This window comes from Scyliorhinus torazame, chromosome 14 (genome assembly GCF_047496885.1).
Source record: "Scyliorhinus torazame isolate Kashiwa2021f chromosome 14, sScyTor2.1, whole genome shotgun sequence".
Classification (NCBI taxonomy): Eukaryota; Metazoa; Chordata; class Chondrichthyes; order Carcharhiniformes; family Scyliorhinidae; genus Scyliorhinus; species Scyliorhinus torazame.
In genome coordinates, this window is record NC_092720.1 from 189414706 (window position 1) to 189429477 (window position 14772).

Here is a 14772-nt window from a genome sequence, read left to right on the forward strand (position 1 = left end):
AAACCGTGCACAATGTTCCAGGTGTGGCCTCACCAAGGCTCTGTGTATAACTGCAGCAAGACAACCCTGCTCCTGTACTCGAATCCTCTCGCTATGAAGCCATTTGCCTTCTTTACTGCCTGCTGAACCTGCATACTTACCTTCAGCGACTGATGTACGAGGACACACAGGCACATTCTCCTCTCCTAATTTATAGCCATTCAGATAATACTCTGCCTTCTCGTTTTTGCTATCAAAAGTCGATAACCTCACATTTATCCAAACTATACTTCATCTGCCATTCTTTGCCCACTCACTCAAATTGTCTTTCCATCCCCCGAACAGCTCAAGTGTTCGGTGCCCATCCCTAATTGCCCTTGAACCGAGTGGCTTGCTGGGCCACATCAGAGGGGCATTTAAGGATCAACCACATTGCTGTGGGTTCTGGAGCGACATGTAAGCCAGGCCCGGTGAGGCTGGCAGATTTCCTTCCCTGAGAGGGACATTAGCGAATCAGTTGGGTTTTGGTGATGGGTTTTTATTCATTGAATTTAAATCCCGCCAGCTGCCCTGATGGGATTTGAACCTGGGTCCCCTGGATGTCAGCCTGGGCCTCTGGATTACTGGCCCAGTGACATTACCACTATGCCACCATCTACCCCAACTGTTCCCCCCCCCACAACTCACCCCACCTGTCATTAAATTCCCGGTGCCTTTAAGAGCAGTAGAAGGGACGTGTGTGTAATCCAGAGGGGCCCAGGTTAACACTCTGGGGGACACGAGTTTGATTCCCACCACGGCAGCTGGTGGAATTTTAATTTAATTAATAAAATCAGATATAAAGCTAGTCTCAGTAATGATGACCACAAAGACATTGCCAACTGTTGTAAAAACCCATCTGGTTCACTAATGTCCCTTTAGTGAAGGAAATCTGCCGTCCTGACCCGGTCTGGCCTACATGCGACTCCAAACCCACAGCAAATGTGGTCGTCTCTGAAATGACCGAGCATGACACTCAGCGGAAGGGGCAATTAGGGGATGGGCAACAAGCCCTGGCCCAGCCGGAGACGCTCCACATCCCGTGGAAAAGGGGTAGGGAGGTGGAGTATAAACAAAATGGATTTGGATCTCGCAGCTCGCAGCAGTCAAAGGGTTAAAGCCGAGAGAAGGAGCCGTGACTGAGCGACAATTTAATGCGCGATGATAGAAGATAATCTTTACAGTCAGACCCATGCATGGTTCACCCAGCTGCTTCTATACCCACATGAATAATCCCTCACTTTCTCGCTCTCTCTTTCTCAAAATGCACAGTATTTTCAGGACGTTTAATTTGCTTCTGCAGTGATAAACTTGGGGGGCCGGGTGGGGGCACTTGTCAAACATACCCCGATCCCCGGCCACCCCCACAAGCAAACGTTTAATCAATTCCGAGGGACAGCACTGTGCCGGTTTAGGGGCTGCCCTCAGTCTTTACACTCCTGTTCAGTGGGGCTGCAAGTGAACATTTCAGAAAGCCTTGTTTGTGTGATGACTGTGCTGTTGATAAGCACCGAGTGTGCCAAGGAGGGTGAAGTCGACTCTCAAGGCTGCCAGTGCATCAGAGAGAGGAAGAGGCACCAAGAGAGGGAGAGACCGAGAGAGGAAACAGACACGCAAGAGAGACACACACACACACACAGGGAGAAAAAGATACGGGGAGATAAAGGAGGCAGAGGGAGAAAGTGTCGGATAGAGAGAGTGAGAGAATCAGAGAGAGAGAAGAAAAAAAACAGAAAAAGTGACTCAGACAGGGAGACAGACAGACGAGAGAGACATTGGGAATGATAGTGAGACAGAGGGAGCAAATGAGAGACAGGGAGAAAGAGTCACAGAGAGAGAAACGGAGGAATGACAGTCACAGAGGGAAAGAGACAGAGGTGAGCGGCAGGGAGGGAGAGTCAGAGAGGGAGAGAGAGAGACAGAGGGAGAGTTAAAGAGAGGGGGAGCAACAGAGAGAGAGGCAGAAGTAGGTGGAGGCAGAGGGAGTGAGGCAGAGGGAGCGACGGTCAAAGAAAGAGAGGGGGCGACGGTCAAAGAGAGAGAGGGAGCAACTAAGAGAGAGAGACAGCAGGAGAGAGAATCAGAGAGGGAGAGTCAGAGAGGGAGGGGGAGCAACAGAGAGAGAGAGAGAGACACAGAGGGAGAGGGAGTCAGAGAGAGAGGAAGAGAGTCAGGAGAGAGAGTCAGAGAGGGAGAGAGGGGGAAGCAACAGAAACAGACGGCGAGAGATTCAGAAAAAGAGAGCGTCGAGAGAGAGAGACAGAAAAGAGGCAGACATAAGGACAAACAAATACACAAGAGGCACGGTGAGGAAAGTGACAGGGAAATACAGAGCGGGACAGAAGGAAATGAGTGACATGGAGGCACAGAGAAAGAGGGAGAGCAGAAAGAGCGAGGCAGAGAGTGAAAATGAGAGGAGGTGATGGCAAAAAGGGAGAGAGAGAGGCAGGCAGACGCCAAGAACAAGAGACAGCAGGGAATGGGGAAAAAGAGAGCGAGATCTGATCATTGCAACTGTCTTCCAAAAGACGGAAGCTGCCAACATCCATTCCAACCACCCCCAGAGGCTAATACACCATTAGAAATTCCCCTCACAAATGGGAACATTATCTCCAAGCACAGCCTCAAACAGGGGTTCAGGTTAACCTGATTGCATTTTGCTCTGAGGGATGAGAGGAGGGAGAGAGAGGAGAGGAGAGGAGGGAGCAGATATCTGGCAGGTGAAACCTGACCTGGACGAAAGGCCAGTGAAACCAAGGATATGACCAAACCTTCGAGGATGATGAACAACTTGTTGGTGATTTTCAACATTTCTCACAGGGGCTGTATTAAAAAATGGGGCAGTCACACCCCCCCCCCCCCTCCCTCCACTCCCCCCCCCCCCCCACACACACACACATACATGCACATGTTATTTTCAGGGCCAGGGATTCTTCCTGGAGGAACAAGGTTGTGAGTGTGAACGAGCAGCGTGCCCCTCTCCCATCCTAGATACCTTACTGTCATGGTAGATCAGCTGCAACTCGTAGTCCCGGAGAATGTCTGAGCGGTTGTTGACATCTCGGAGGGCCATCTGGGCGGCGGGGAGACAAGCCTGGCCCCCCGGCCAGCCCCCGCTCATGGGGAACAGGGCTCCGATGTACAGGGTCTGCTTGCCGCCTGCGGAGAGAGGGAGAAAGATCAGCGTCAGCAGCAAGAGGCTTCTCCGGCTCGGGCCCATCGTCGCTGCTCGGCTGGCCGTCTGCAGCCCTGCCTGCCCCGGCAACACCGCCGCCTCGGCTGCCGCGTCTCCTCCGGAGGCTGCTCACAGCCCCGCGCGCACAGTCTCCGCTCCCAGGCGCTGGAGCTCCGGCTCAGCAGCAGCGGCAAGCTCCATCTTACTGCAGTCAGCAAGCCTGGTGATGTCACTACAGCAGGCAATCACACTGCCTCTCTCACTGCCTCTCTCTCTCACACTCACTCACACTGCCTCTCTCTCTCACACTCACTCACACTGCCTCTCACACTCACTCACTGCCTCTCTCACTCACTCACACTGCCTCTCTCTCTCACACTGCCTCTCACACTCACACTGCCTCTCTCACACTGCCTCTCTCACTCACTCACATTGCCTCACACTCACACTGCCTCTCACACTCACTCACATTGCCTCTCACACTCACACTGCCTCTCACACTCACTCACTGCCTCTCACACTCACACTGCCTCTCACACTCACTCACTGCCTCTCTCACACTGCCTCTCACTGCCTCTCTCACTCACTCACACTGCCTCTCACACTCACACTGCCTCTCACACTCACTCACTGCCTCTCTCACAGCCTCTCACACACTCACTCACTGCCTCTCTCACACTGCCCCTCACACTCACTCACTGCCTCTCTCACACTGCCTCTCACACTCACTCACTGCCTCTCACACAGCCTCTCTCATACTCACTCTGCCTCTCTCACACTCACTCACTGCCTCTCTCACACTGCCCTTCGCTCACACTGAATCTCACACTCACTTACACTGACTCACACTCACTCTGCCTCTCTCACACTCACTCACGACCTCTCTCACACTGCCTCTCTCACACTCACTCACACACTGCCTCTCTCACACTCACTCACTGCCTCACATACTCACTCACACTGCCCTTCACTCACACTGAATCTCACACTCACTTACACTGCCTCCCACTCACTCACTACCTCTCTCACACTCACTCACACTGCCTCTCTCACTCTCACTCACTGCCTCTCACACTCACTCACTGCCTCTCACACACACTCACACTGCCCTTCGCTCACACTGAATCTCACACTCACTTACACAGACTCTCACACTCACTCTCTGCCTCTCTCACACTCACACTGCCTTTCTCACTCACTGCCTTTCACACTCACTGCCTCTCTCACTCACTCACTGCCTCCCTCACACTGCCTCTCTCACTCACTCACACTGTCTCTCACACACTCACTCACACTGCCTCTCTCACACTCACTCACACTGCCTCTCACACTCACTCACTGCCTCTCACACTCACTGCCTCTCTCACACTCACTCTCACACTCACTTACTACCTCTCTCACACTCATTCACTGCCTCTCACACGCTCACTCACACTTCCCTTCACTCACACTGACTCTCACACTCACACTGACTCACTCACTCACACGCTCACACTGCCTCTCTCACACTGCCTTTCTCACACTCACTCACACTCACACTGAATCTCACACTCACTCACTGCCACTGACTCTCACACTCACTCACACTGCCTCTCACTCACACTGAATCTTACTCACTCACACTGACTCTCGCTGCCTCTCTCACACTGCCTCTCATTCACACTGAATCTCACTCACTCACATTGACTCTCACACACTGCCTCTCACCCTCACAGACTCTCACACTCACTCACACTGCCTCTCACACTCACTCACACTGCCTCTCTCACACTCATTCACACTGCCTCTCACACACTGACTCTCAAACTCACTCACACTGCCTCTCACTCATTCACACTGCCTCTCACACTCACTCACACTGAAACTCACACTGACTCTCACACTCACTCACACTGCCTCTCTCACACTCATTCACACTGCCTCTCACACTCATTCACACTGCCTCTCATTCACACTGAATCTCACACTCACTCACATTGACTCTCACACTCTCTCACACTGCCACTCACTCACACTGACTCTCACACTCACTCACACTGCCTCTCTCTCACACTGAATCTCACACTCACTCACACTGACTCTCACACTCACACTGACTCTCACATTCACTCACACTGCCACTGACTCTCACACTCATTCACACTGTCTCTCACTCACGCTGAATCTCACACTCACTCACACTGACTCTCACACTCACTCACTCTGACTCTTACACTCACACACTGCCTCACACACTGACTCTCACACTCACTCACACTGCCAATCACCCTCACACTGACTCTCACACTCTCACACTGCCTCACACACACACTGCCTCTCACACTCACACTGCCTCTCTCACACTGCCTCACTCTCACACTGCCTCACACTCACTCATACTGACTCTCACCCTCACACTGCCTCTCATTCACTCACACTCACTCAAACTGACTCTCATCCTGCCTCACACTCACTCACACACTGCCTCTCTCACACTGACTCACCCTCATACTCATTCACTCTGCCTCTCACACTCACTCACACATTGCCTCTCACCTCACTCACTGACTCTCACTACCTCACACTCACTCACACTGACTCTAACCCTCACACTGCCTCACACTGTCTCTCACCCTCACTCACTCTGCCTCTCACCCTCACACTGCCTCTCCCACACTCACTCATACTGCCTCTCTCACACTCGCTCACACTGACTCTCACACTCACTCACACTGACTCTCACTCACACTGCCTTTCTCACACTCACTCACACTGAATCTCACACTCACTCACATTGACTCTCACACTCACACACTGCCTCTCACCCTCACAGACACTCAGACTGCCTCTCACACTGCCTCTCTCACACTCATTCACACTGCCTTTCACACACTGACTCTCACACTCATATGGACTCTCAAACTCACTCACACTGCCTCTCTCACACACTCACACTCACTCACACTGCCTATCTCACACTGCCTCTCTCACACTCACTCACACTGCCTCTCTCACACTCACTCACACTGAAACTCACAGTGACTCTCACACTCACTCACATTGACTCGCACTGAATCTCACTCACTCATACTGCATCTCTCACACTCACTCACACTGCCTCTCACACTCATTCACAGTGCCTCTCACTCACACTGCCTCTCAATCACACTGAATCTCACACTCACTCACATTGACTCTCACACCACTCACATTGACTCTCACTCTCTCACACACACACACTGACTCTCTCACACACACACTGACTCACACACACTGACTCACACACACACTGACTCACACACACACTGACTCTCACACACACTGACTCTCACACACACTGACTCTCACACACACTGACTCTCACACACACACTGACTCTCACACACACACTGACTCTCACACACACTGACTCACACACACCGACTCTCACACACACCGACTCTCACACACACACACTGACTCTCTCACACACACACACACACACTGACTCTCTGACACACTGACTCTCACACACACTGACTCTCACTCACACACTGACTCACACACACTGACTCATACACACACACTGGCTCTCACACACACACTGACTCTCACACACACTGACTCTCACACACAGACACTGACTCTCACACACACTGACTCTCACACACACACACTGACTCTCTGACACACTGACTCTCTCACACACACTGACTCACTCACACACTGACTCTCACACACACACTGACTCACACACACATGCACTGACTCTCACACACACGCACTGACTCTCTCACACACTGAATCACACACTGACACTCACACACTGACTCTCACACGTACTGACTCTCACACACACTGATTCTCACACACACACACTGACTCACACGCACTGACTCTCGCACACTGACTCTCACACACACTGACACACACTGACTCTCACACACACTGACTCACACACACACACACTGACTCTCACACACACACTGACTCACTCTCACACGCACTGACTCACACACACACTGACTCTCACTCACACACTGACTCTCACACACACTGACTCTCACACACACTGACTCTCACACACACGCACTGACTCTCACACACACGCACTGACTCTCACACACACGCACTGACTCTCACACACACGCACTGACTCTCACACACACGCACTGACTCTCACTCACATACTGACCCTCACTCACACACTGACTCTCACACACTGACTCTCACACACTGACTCTCACACACGGACTCTCACACACGGACTCTCACACACACACACTGACACACACACACTGACTCTCACTCACACACTGTCTCTCACACACACACTGACTCTCACACACACACTGACTCTCACACACACACTGACTCACACACACACACTGACTCTCACACACACTGACTCACACACACACTGTCTCTCACACACACGCGACTCACACACACGCGACTCTCACACACACGCGACTCTCACACACAAGCGACTCTCACACACAAGCGACTCTCACACACAAGCGACTCTCACACACACTGACACACACACACTGACTCTCTCACACACTGACTCTCACACACACGCTGACTCACACACACACTGACTCTCACACACACCACACTGACTCTCACACACACACACACACTGACTCACACACACACTGAATCTCACACACACTGACTCTCACTCACACACTGACTCTCACACCCACATTGACTCACTCTCACACGCACTGACTCACACACACACTGACTCACACACACACTGACTCACTCTCACACGCACTGACTCACACACACACTGACTCACACACACACTGACTCTCACACACACACTGACTCACACACACTGACTCTCTCACACACTGACTCTCACTCACACGCTGACTCACACACACATTGACTCACACACACATTGATTCACACACACACACTGACTCTCACACACACTGACTCACTCTCACACGCACTGACTCACACACACACTGACTCACACACACACTGACTCTCACACACACACTGACTCACACACAAACTGACTCTCACACACACCACACTGACTCTCACACACACACACACACTGACTCACACACACACTGAATCTCACACACACTGACTCTCACTCACACACTGACTCACACTCACACACACACACACACTGACTCTCACACACACACTGACTCACTCTCACATGCACTGACTCACACCCACACTGACTCTCACACACACACTGACTCTCACACGCACTGACTCACAGACACACTGACTCTCACACACACACTGAATCACACACACACTGACTCTCACTCACACTGACTCTCACACACACGCACTGACTCTCATACACACGCACTGACTCTCTCACACACTGAATCACACACTGACACTCACACACTGACTCTCATACACACGCACTGACTCTCACACACACGCACTGACTCTCACACACACGCACTGACTCTCACACACACGCACTGACTCTCACACACACGCACTGACTCTCACTCACACACTGACCCTCACTCACACACTGACTCTCACACACTGACTCTCACACACTGACTCACATACACGCACTGACACACACACACTGACTCTCACAGACACACTGACTCTCTCACACACACTGACTCACACACACTGACTCACTCTCACACACACTGACTCTCACACACACTGACTCTCACACACACTGACTCTCATACACACTGACTCTCACTCACACTGACTCTCACTCACACACTGACTCACACACACACTGACTCTCACACACACACTGACTCTCACACACACACACTGACTCACACACACACACTGACTCACACACACACTGACTCTCACACACACTGACTCTCACACACACTGACTCTCACACACACTGACTCTCACAGACACTGTCTCTCACACACACGCGACTCTCACACACACGCGACTCTCACACACACACTGACTCTCAGACACACTGACTCTCACACACACTGACTCACACACACACTGACTCTCTCACACACTGACTCTCTCACACACTGACTCTCACACACACACTGACTCTCAGACACACTGACTCTCACACACACTGACTCTCACACACACTGACTCTCACACACACTCTGACTCTCACACACACACTGACTCTCACACACACACTGACTCTCACACACACCACACTGACTCTCACACTCACACACACACACTGAATCTCACACACACTGACTCTCACACACACTGACTCTCACTCACACTGACTCTCACTCACACTGACTCTCACTCACACACTGACTCTCACTCACACACTGACTCTCACACCCACACTGACTCACACTCACACACACACTGACTCTCACACACACTGACACACACACACACTGAATCTCACTCACACTGAATCTCACTCACACACTGAATCTCAGTCACACACACTGAATCTCACTCACACTGACACACACACACTGACTCTCACACACACTGAATCTCATTCACACACACTGAATCTCACTCACACTGACACACACACACTGACTCACACACACACACTGACTCTCACACACACTGAATCTCACTCACACACTGACTCACACACACACTGACTCACACACACTGACTCTCAGACACACTGACTCTCACACACACTGACTCACACACACACTGACTCTCACACACACACTGACTCTCACACACACTGACTCTCACACACACCACACTGACTCTCACACACACACACACTGACTCACACACACACTGAATCTCACACACACTGACTCTCACTCACACACTGACTCTCACACCCACACTGACTCACACTCACACACACACACACACACACTGACTCTCACACACACACTGACTCACTCTCACATGCACTGACTCACACACACACTGACTCTCACACACACACTGACTCACAGACACACTGACTCTCACACACACACTGAATCATACACACACTGACTCTCACTCACACTGACTCTCACACACACGCACTGACACTCATACACACGCACTGACTCTCTCACACACTGAATCACACACTGACACTCACACACTGACTCTCATACACACGCACTGACTCTCACACACACGCACTGACTCTCACACACACACGCACTGACTCTCACTCACACACTGACCCTCACTCACACACTGACTCTCACACACTGACTCTCACACACTGACTCTCACATACACACACTGACACACACACACTGACTCTCACAGACACACTGACTCTCTCACACACACTGACTCACACACACTGACTCTCACTCACACACTGACTCTCACACACACTGACTCTCACACACACTGACTCTCACACACAATGACTCTCACACACACTGACTCTCATACACACTGACTCTCACTCACACTGACTCTCACTCACACTGACTCTCACTCACACACACACTGACTCTCACACACACACTGACTCTCACACACACACTGACTCACACACACACTGACTCTCACACACACTGACTCTCACACACACTGACTCTCACACACACACTGACTCTCACACACACTGACTCTCACAGACACTGTCTCTCACACACACGCGACTCTCACACACACGCGACTCTCACACACACACTGACTCTCAGACACACTGACTCTCACACACACTGACTCACACACACACTGACTCTCTCACACACTGACTCTCACACACACTGACTCTCACACACACACTGACTCTCAGACACACTGACTCTCACACACACTGACTCTCACACACACTGACTCTCACACACACTCTGACTCTCACACACACACTGACTCTCACACACACACTGACTCTCACACACACCACACTGACTCTCACACTCACACACACACACACTGAATCTCACACACACTGACTCTCACACACACTGACTCTCACTCACACTGACTCTCACTCACACTGACTCTCACTCACACGCTGACTCTCACTCACACACTGACTCTCACACCCACACTGACTCACACTCACACACACAGTGACTCTCACACACACTGACTCACACACACACTGAATCTCACTCACACTGAATCTCACTCACACACTGAATCTCATTCACACACACTGAATCTCACTCACACTGACACACACACACTGACTCTCACACACACTGAATCTCATTCACACACACTGAATCTCACTCACACTGACACACACACACTGACTCACACACACACACTGACTCTCACACACACACTGACTCTCACACACACTGAATCTCACTCGCACACTGACTCACACACACACTGACTCACACACACTGACTCTCATACACACTGACTCTCACTCACACTGACTCTCACTCACACACTGACTCACACACACATTGACTCTCACACACACACTGACTCTCACACACACACTGACTCACACACACACTGACTCTCACACACACACTGACTCTCACACAAACTGACTCTCACAGACACTGTCTCTCACACACACGCGACTCACACACACGCGACTCTCACACACACACTGACTCTCAGACACACTGACTCTCACACACACTGACTCACACACACACTGACTCTCTCACACACTGACTCTCACACACACTGACTCTCACACACACACTGACTCTCACACACACACTGACTCTCACACACACTGACTCTCACACACACTGACTCTCACACACACTGACTCTCACACACACTCTGACTCTCACACACACACTGACTCTCACACACACACTGACTCTCACACACACCACACTGACTCTCACACTCACACACACACACACTGAATCTCACACACACTGACTCTCACACACACTGACTCTCACTCACACTGACTCTCACTCACACTGACTCTCACTCACACTGACTCTCACTCACACACTGACTCTCACTCACACACTGACTCTCACACCCACACTGACTCACACTCACACACACACTGACTCTCACACACACTGACTCACACACACACTGAATCTCACTCACACTGAATCTCACTCACACTGAATCTCACTCACACACTGAATCTCAGTCACACACACTGAATCTCACTCACACTGACACACACACACTGACTCTCACACACACTGAATCTCATTCACACACACTGAATCTCACTCACACTGACACACACACACTGACTCACACACACACTGACTCTCACTCACACACACACTGACTCTCACACACACACTGACTCTCACACACACACTGACTCTCACACACACACTGACTCACACACACACTGACTCTCACACACACTGACTCTCACACACACACTGACTCTCACACACACTGACTCTCACAGACACTGTCTCTCACACACACGCGACTCTCACACACACGCGACTCTCACACACACACTGACTCTCACACACACTGACTCACACACACACTGACTCTCACACACACACTGACTCTCAGACACACTGACTCTCACACACACTGACTCTCACACACACTGACTCTCACACACACACTGACTCTCACACACACTGACTCACACACACACTGACTCTCACACACACACTGACTCTCAGACACACTGACTCTCACTCACACTGACTCTCACTCACACTGACTCTCACTCACACTGACTCTCACTCACACACACACTGACTCTCACACACACACTGACTCTCACACACACACTGACTCTCACACACACACTGACTCACACACACACTGACTCTCACACACACTGACTCTCACACACACACTGACTCTCACACACACTGACTCTCACAGACACTGTCTCTCACACACACGCGACTCTCACACACACGCGACTCTCACACACACACTGACTCACACACACACTGACTCTCACACACACACTGACTCTCAGACACACTGACTCTCACACACACTGACTCTCACACACACTCTGACTCTCACACACACTCTGACTCTCACACACACTCTGACTCTCACACACACACTGACTCTCACACACACACTGACTCTCACACACACCACACTGACTCTCACACTCACACACACACACACTGAATCTCACACACACTGACTCTCACACACACTGACTCTCACAAACACTGACTCTCACACACACTGACTCTCACTCACACTGACTCTCACTCACACTGACTCTCACTCACACGCTGACTCTCACTCACACACTGACTCTCACACCCACACTGACTCACACTCACACACACACTGACTCTCACACACACTGACTCACACACACACTGAATCTCACTCACACTGAATCTCACTCACACTGAATCTCACTCACACACTGAATCTCATTCACACACACTGAATCTCACTCACACTGACACACACACACTGACTCTCACACACACTGAATCTCATTCACACACACTGAATCTCACTCACACTGACACACACACACTGACTCACACACACACACTGACTCTCACACACACTGAATCTCACTCACACACTGACTCACACACACACTGACTCACACACACACTGACTCTCAGACACACTGACTCACACACACACTGACTCTCACACACACACTGACTCTCACGCACACACTGACTCTCACACACACACTGACTCTCACACACACACACTGACTCACACACACACTGAATCTCACACACACTGAATCTCACACACACTGACTCTCACTCACACACTGACTCTCACACCCACACTGACTCACACTCACACACACACTGACTCACACACACACTGAATCTCACTCACACACTGACTCACACACACACTGACTCACACACACTGAATCTCACTCACACACTGACTCACACACACACACACACTGACTCACACACACACTGACTCTCACACACACACTGACTCTCACACACACACACTGACTCACACACACACTGAATCTCACACACACTGAATCTCACACACACTGACTCTCACTCACACACTGACTCTGACACCCACACTGACTCACACTCACACACACACACTGACTCACACACACACTGAATCTCACTCACACACCGACTCTCACACACACACACACACATACACAAGGGGCTGGTTTAGCACAGGGCTAAATCGCTGGCTTTGAAAGCAGACCAAGTCAGGCGAGCAGCACGGTTCAATTTCCGTACCAGCCTCCCCGAACAGGCGCCGGAATGTGGCGACTAGGGGCTTTTCACAGTAACTTCATTGAAGCCTACTCGTGACAATAAGCAATTTTCATTTCATTTCATACACTGACTTACACACACACGCGACTCTCACACTCACACACACCGACTCGCTCACACACATTCACTCTCACACACACACTGACTCTCACACTCACACACTGACACACACACACCGACTCTCACATTCACACACTCTTGCTCACACACATGCACACTCTGACTCTCACGTTGACTCTCTCACCACACACTGACTCTCACACTCACTCAGAGTCTCACACTCACTGACCCTCACACTCACACCTCTCTCATTCACACACTCTCACAATCACACATACTCTGACTCTCACACTCACATACTGACTCTCACATACTGACTCTCACACTCATACATACACTGACGCATGTCATAATATACACCAGAGCATCATGGTGCAGACACACACCGATGGACACACAGTGGGACCAATCAACACACACAACACCGCAGCCAATCACCAGTTAGAGCACACGCACTATAAAGACAGGGAG

General features: G+C 50.9%; 1 protein-coding gene across 1 annotated transcript in view; it reads right to left on the minus strand.

Annotated features, from left to right (window-relative positions):
* Positions 1-3472, minus strand: part of LOC140390300 (gamma-aminobutyric acid type B receptor subunit 1-like) — a 138667-nt gene extending 135195 nt beyond the window's left edge. The window contains exon 1 of the mRNA XM_072475343.1: positions 3014-3472. Coding sequence (XP_072331444.1) covers positions 3014-3238 — 225 coding nt within the window. The 5' untranslated portion in view covers positions 3239-3472. The remainder of the gene's footprint in view (positions 1-3013) is intronic.
* Between the last annotated feature and the right edge of the window lie 11300 nt (positions 3473-14772).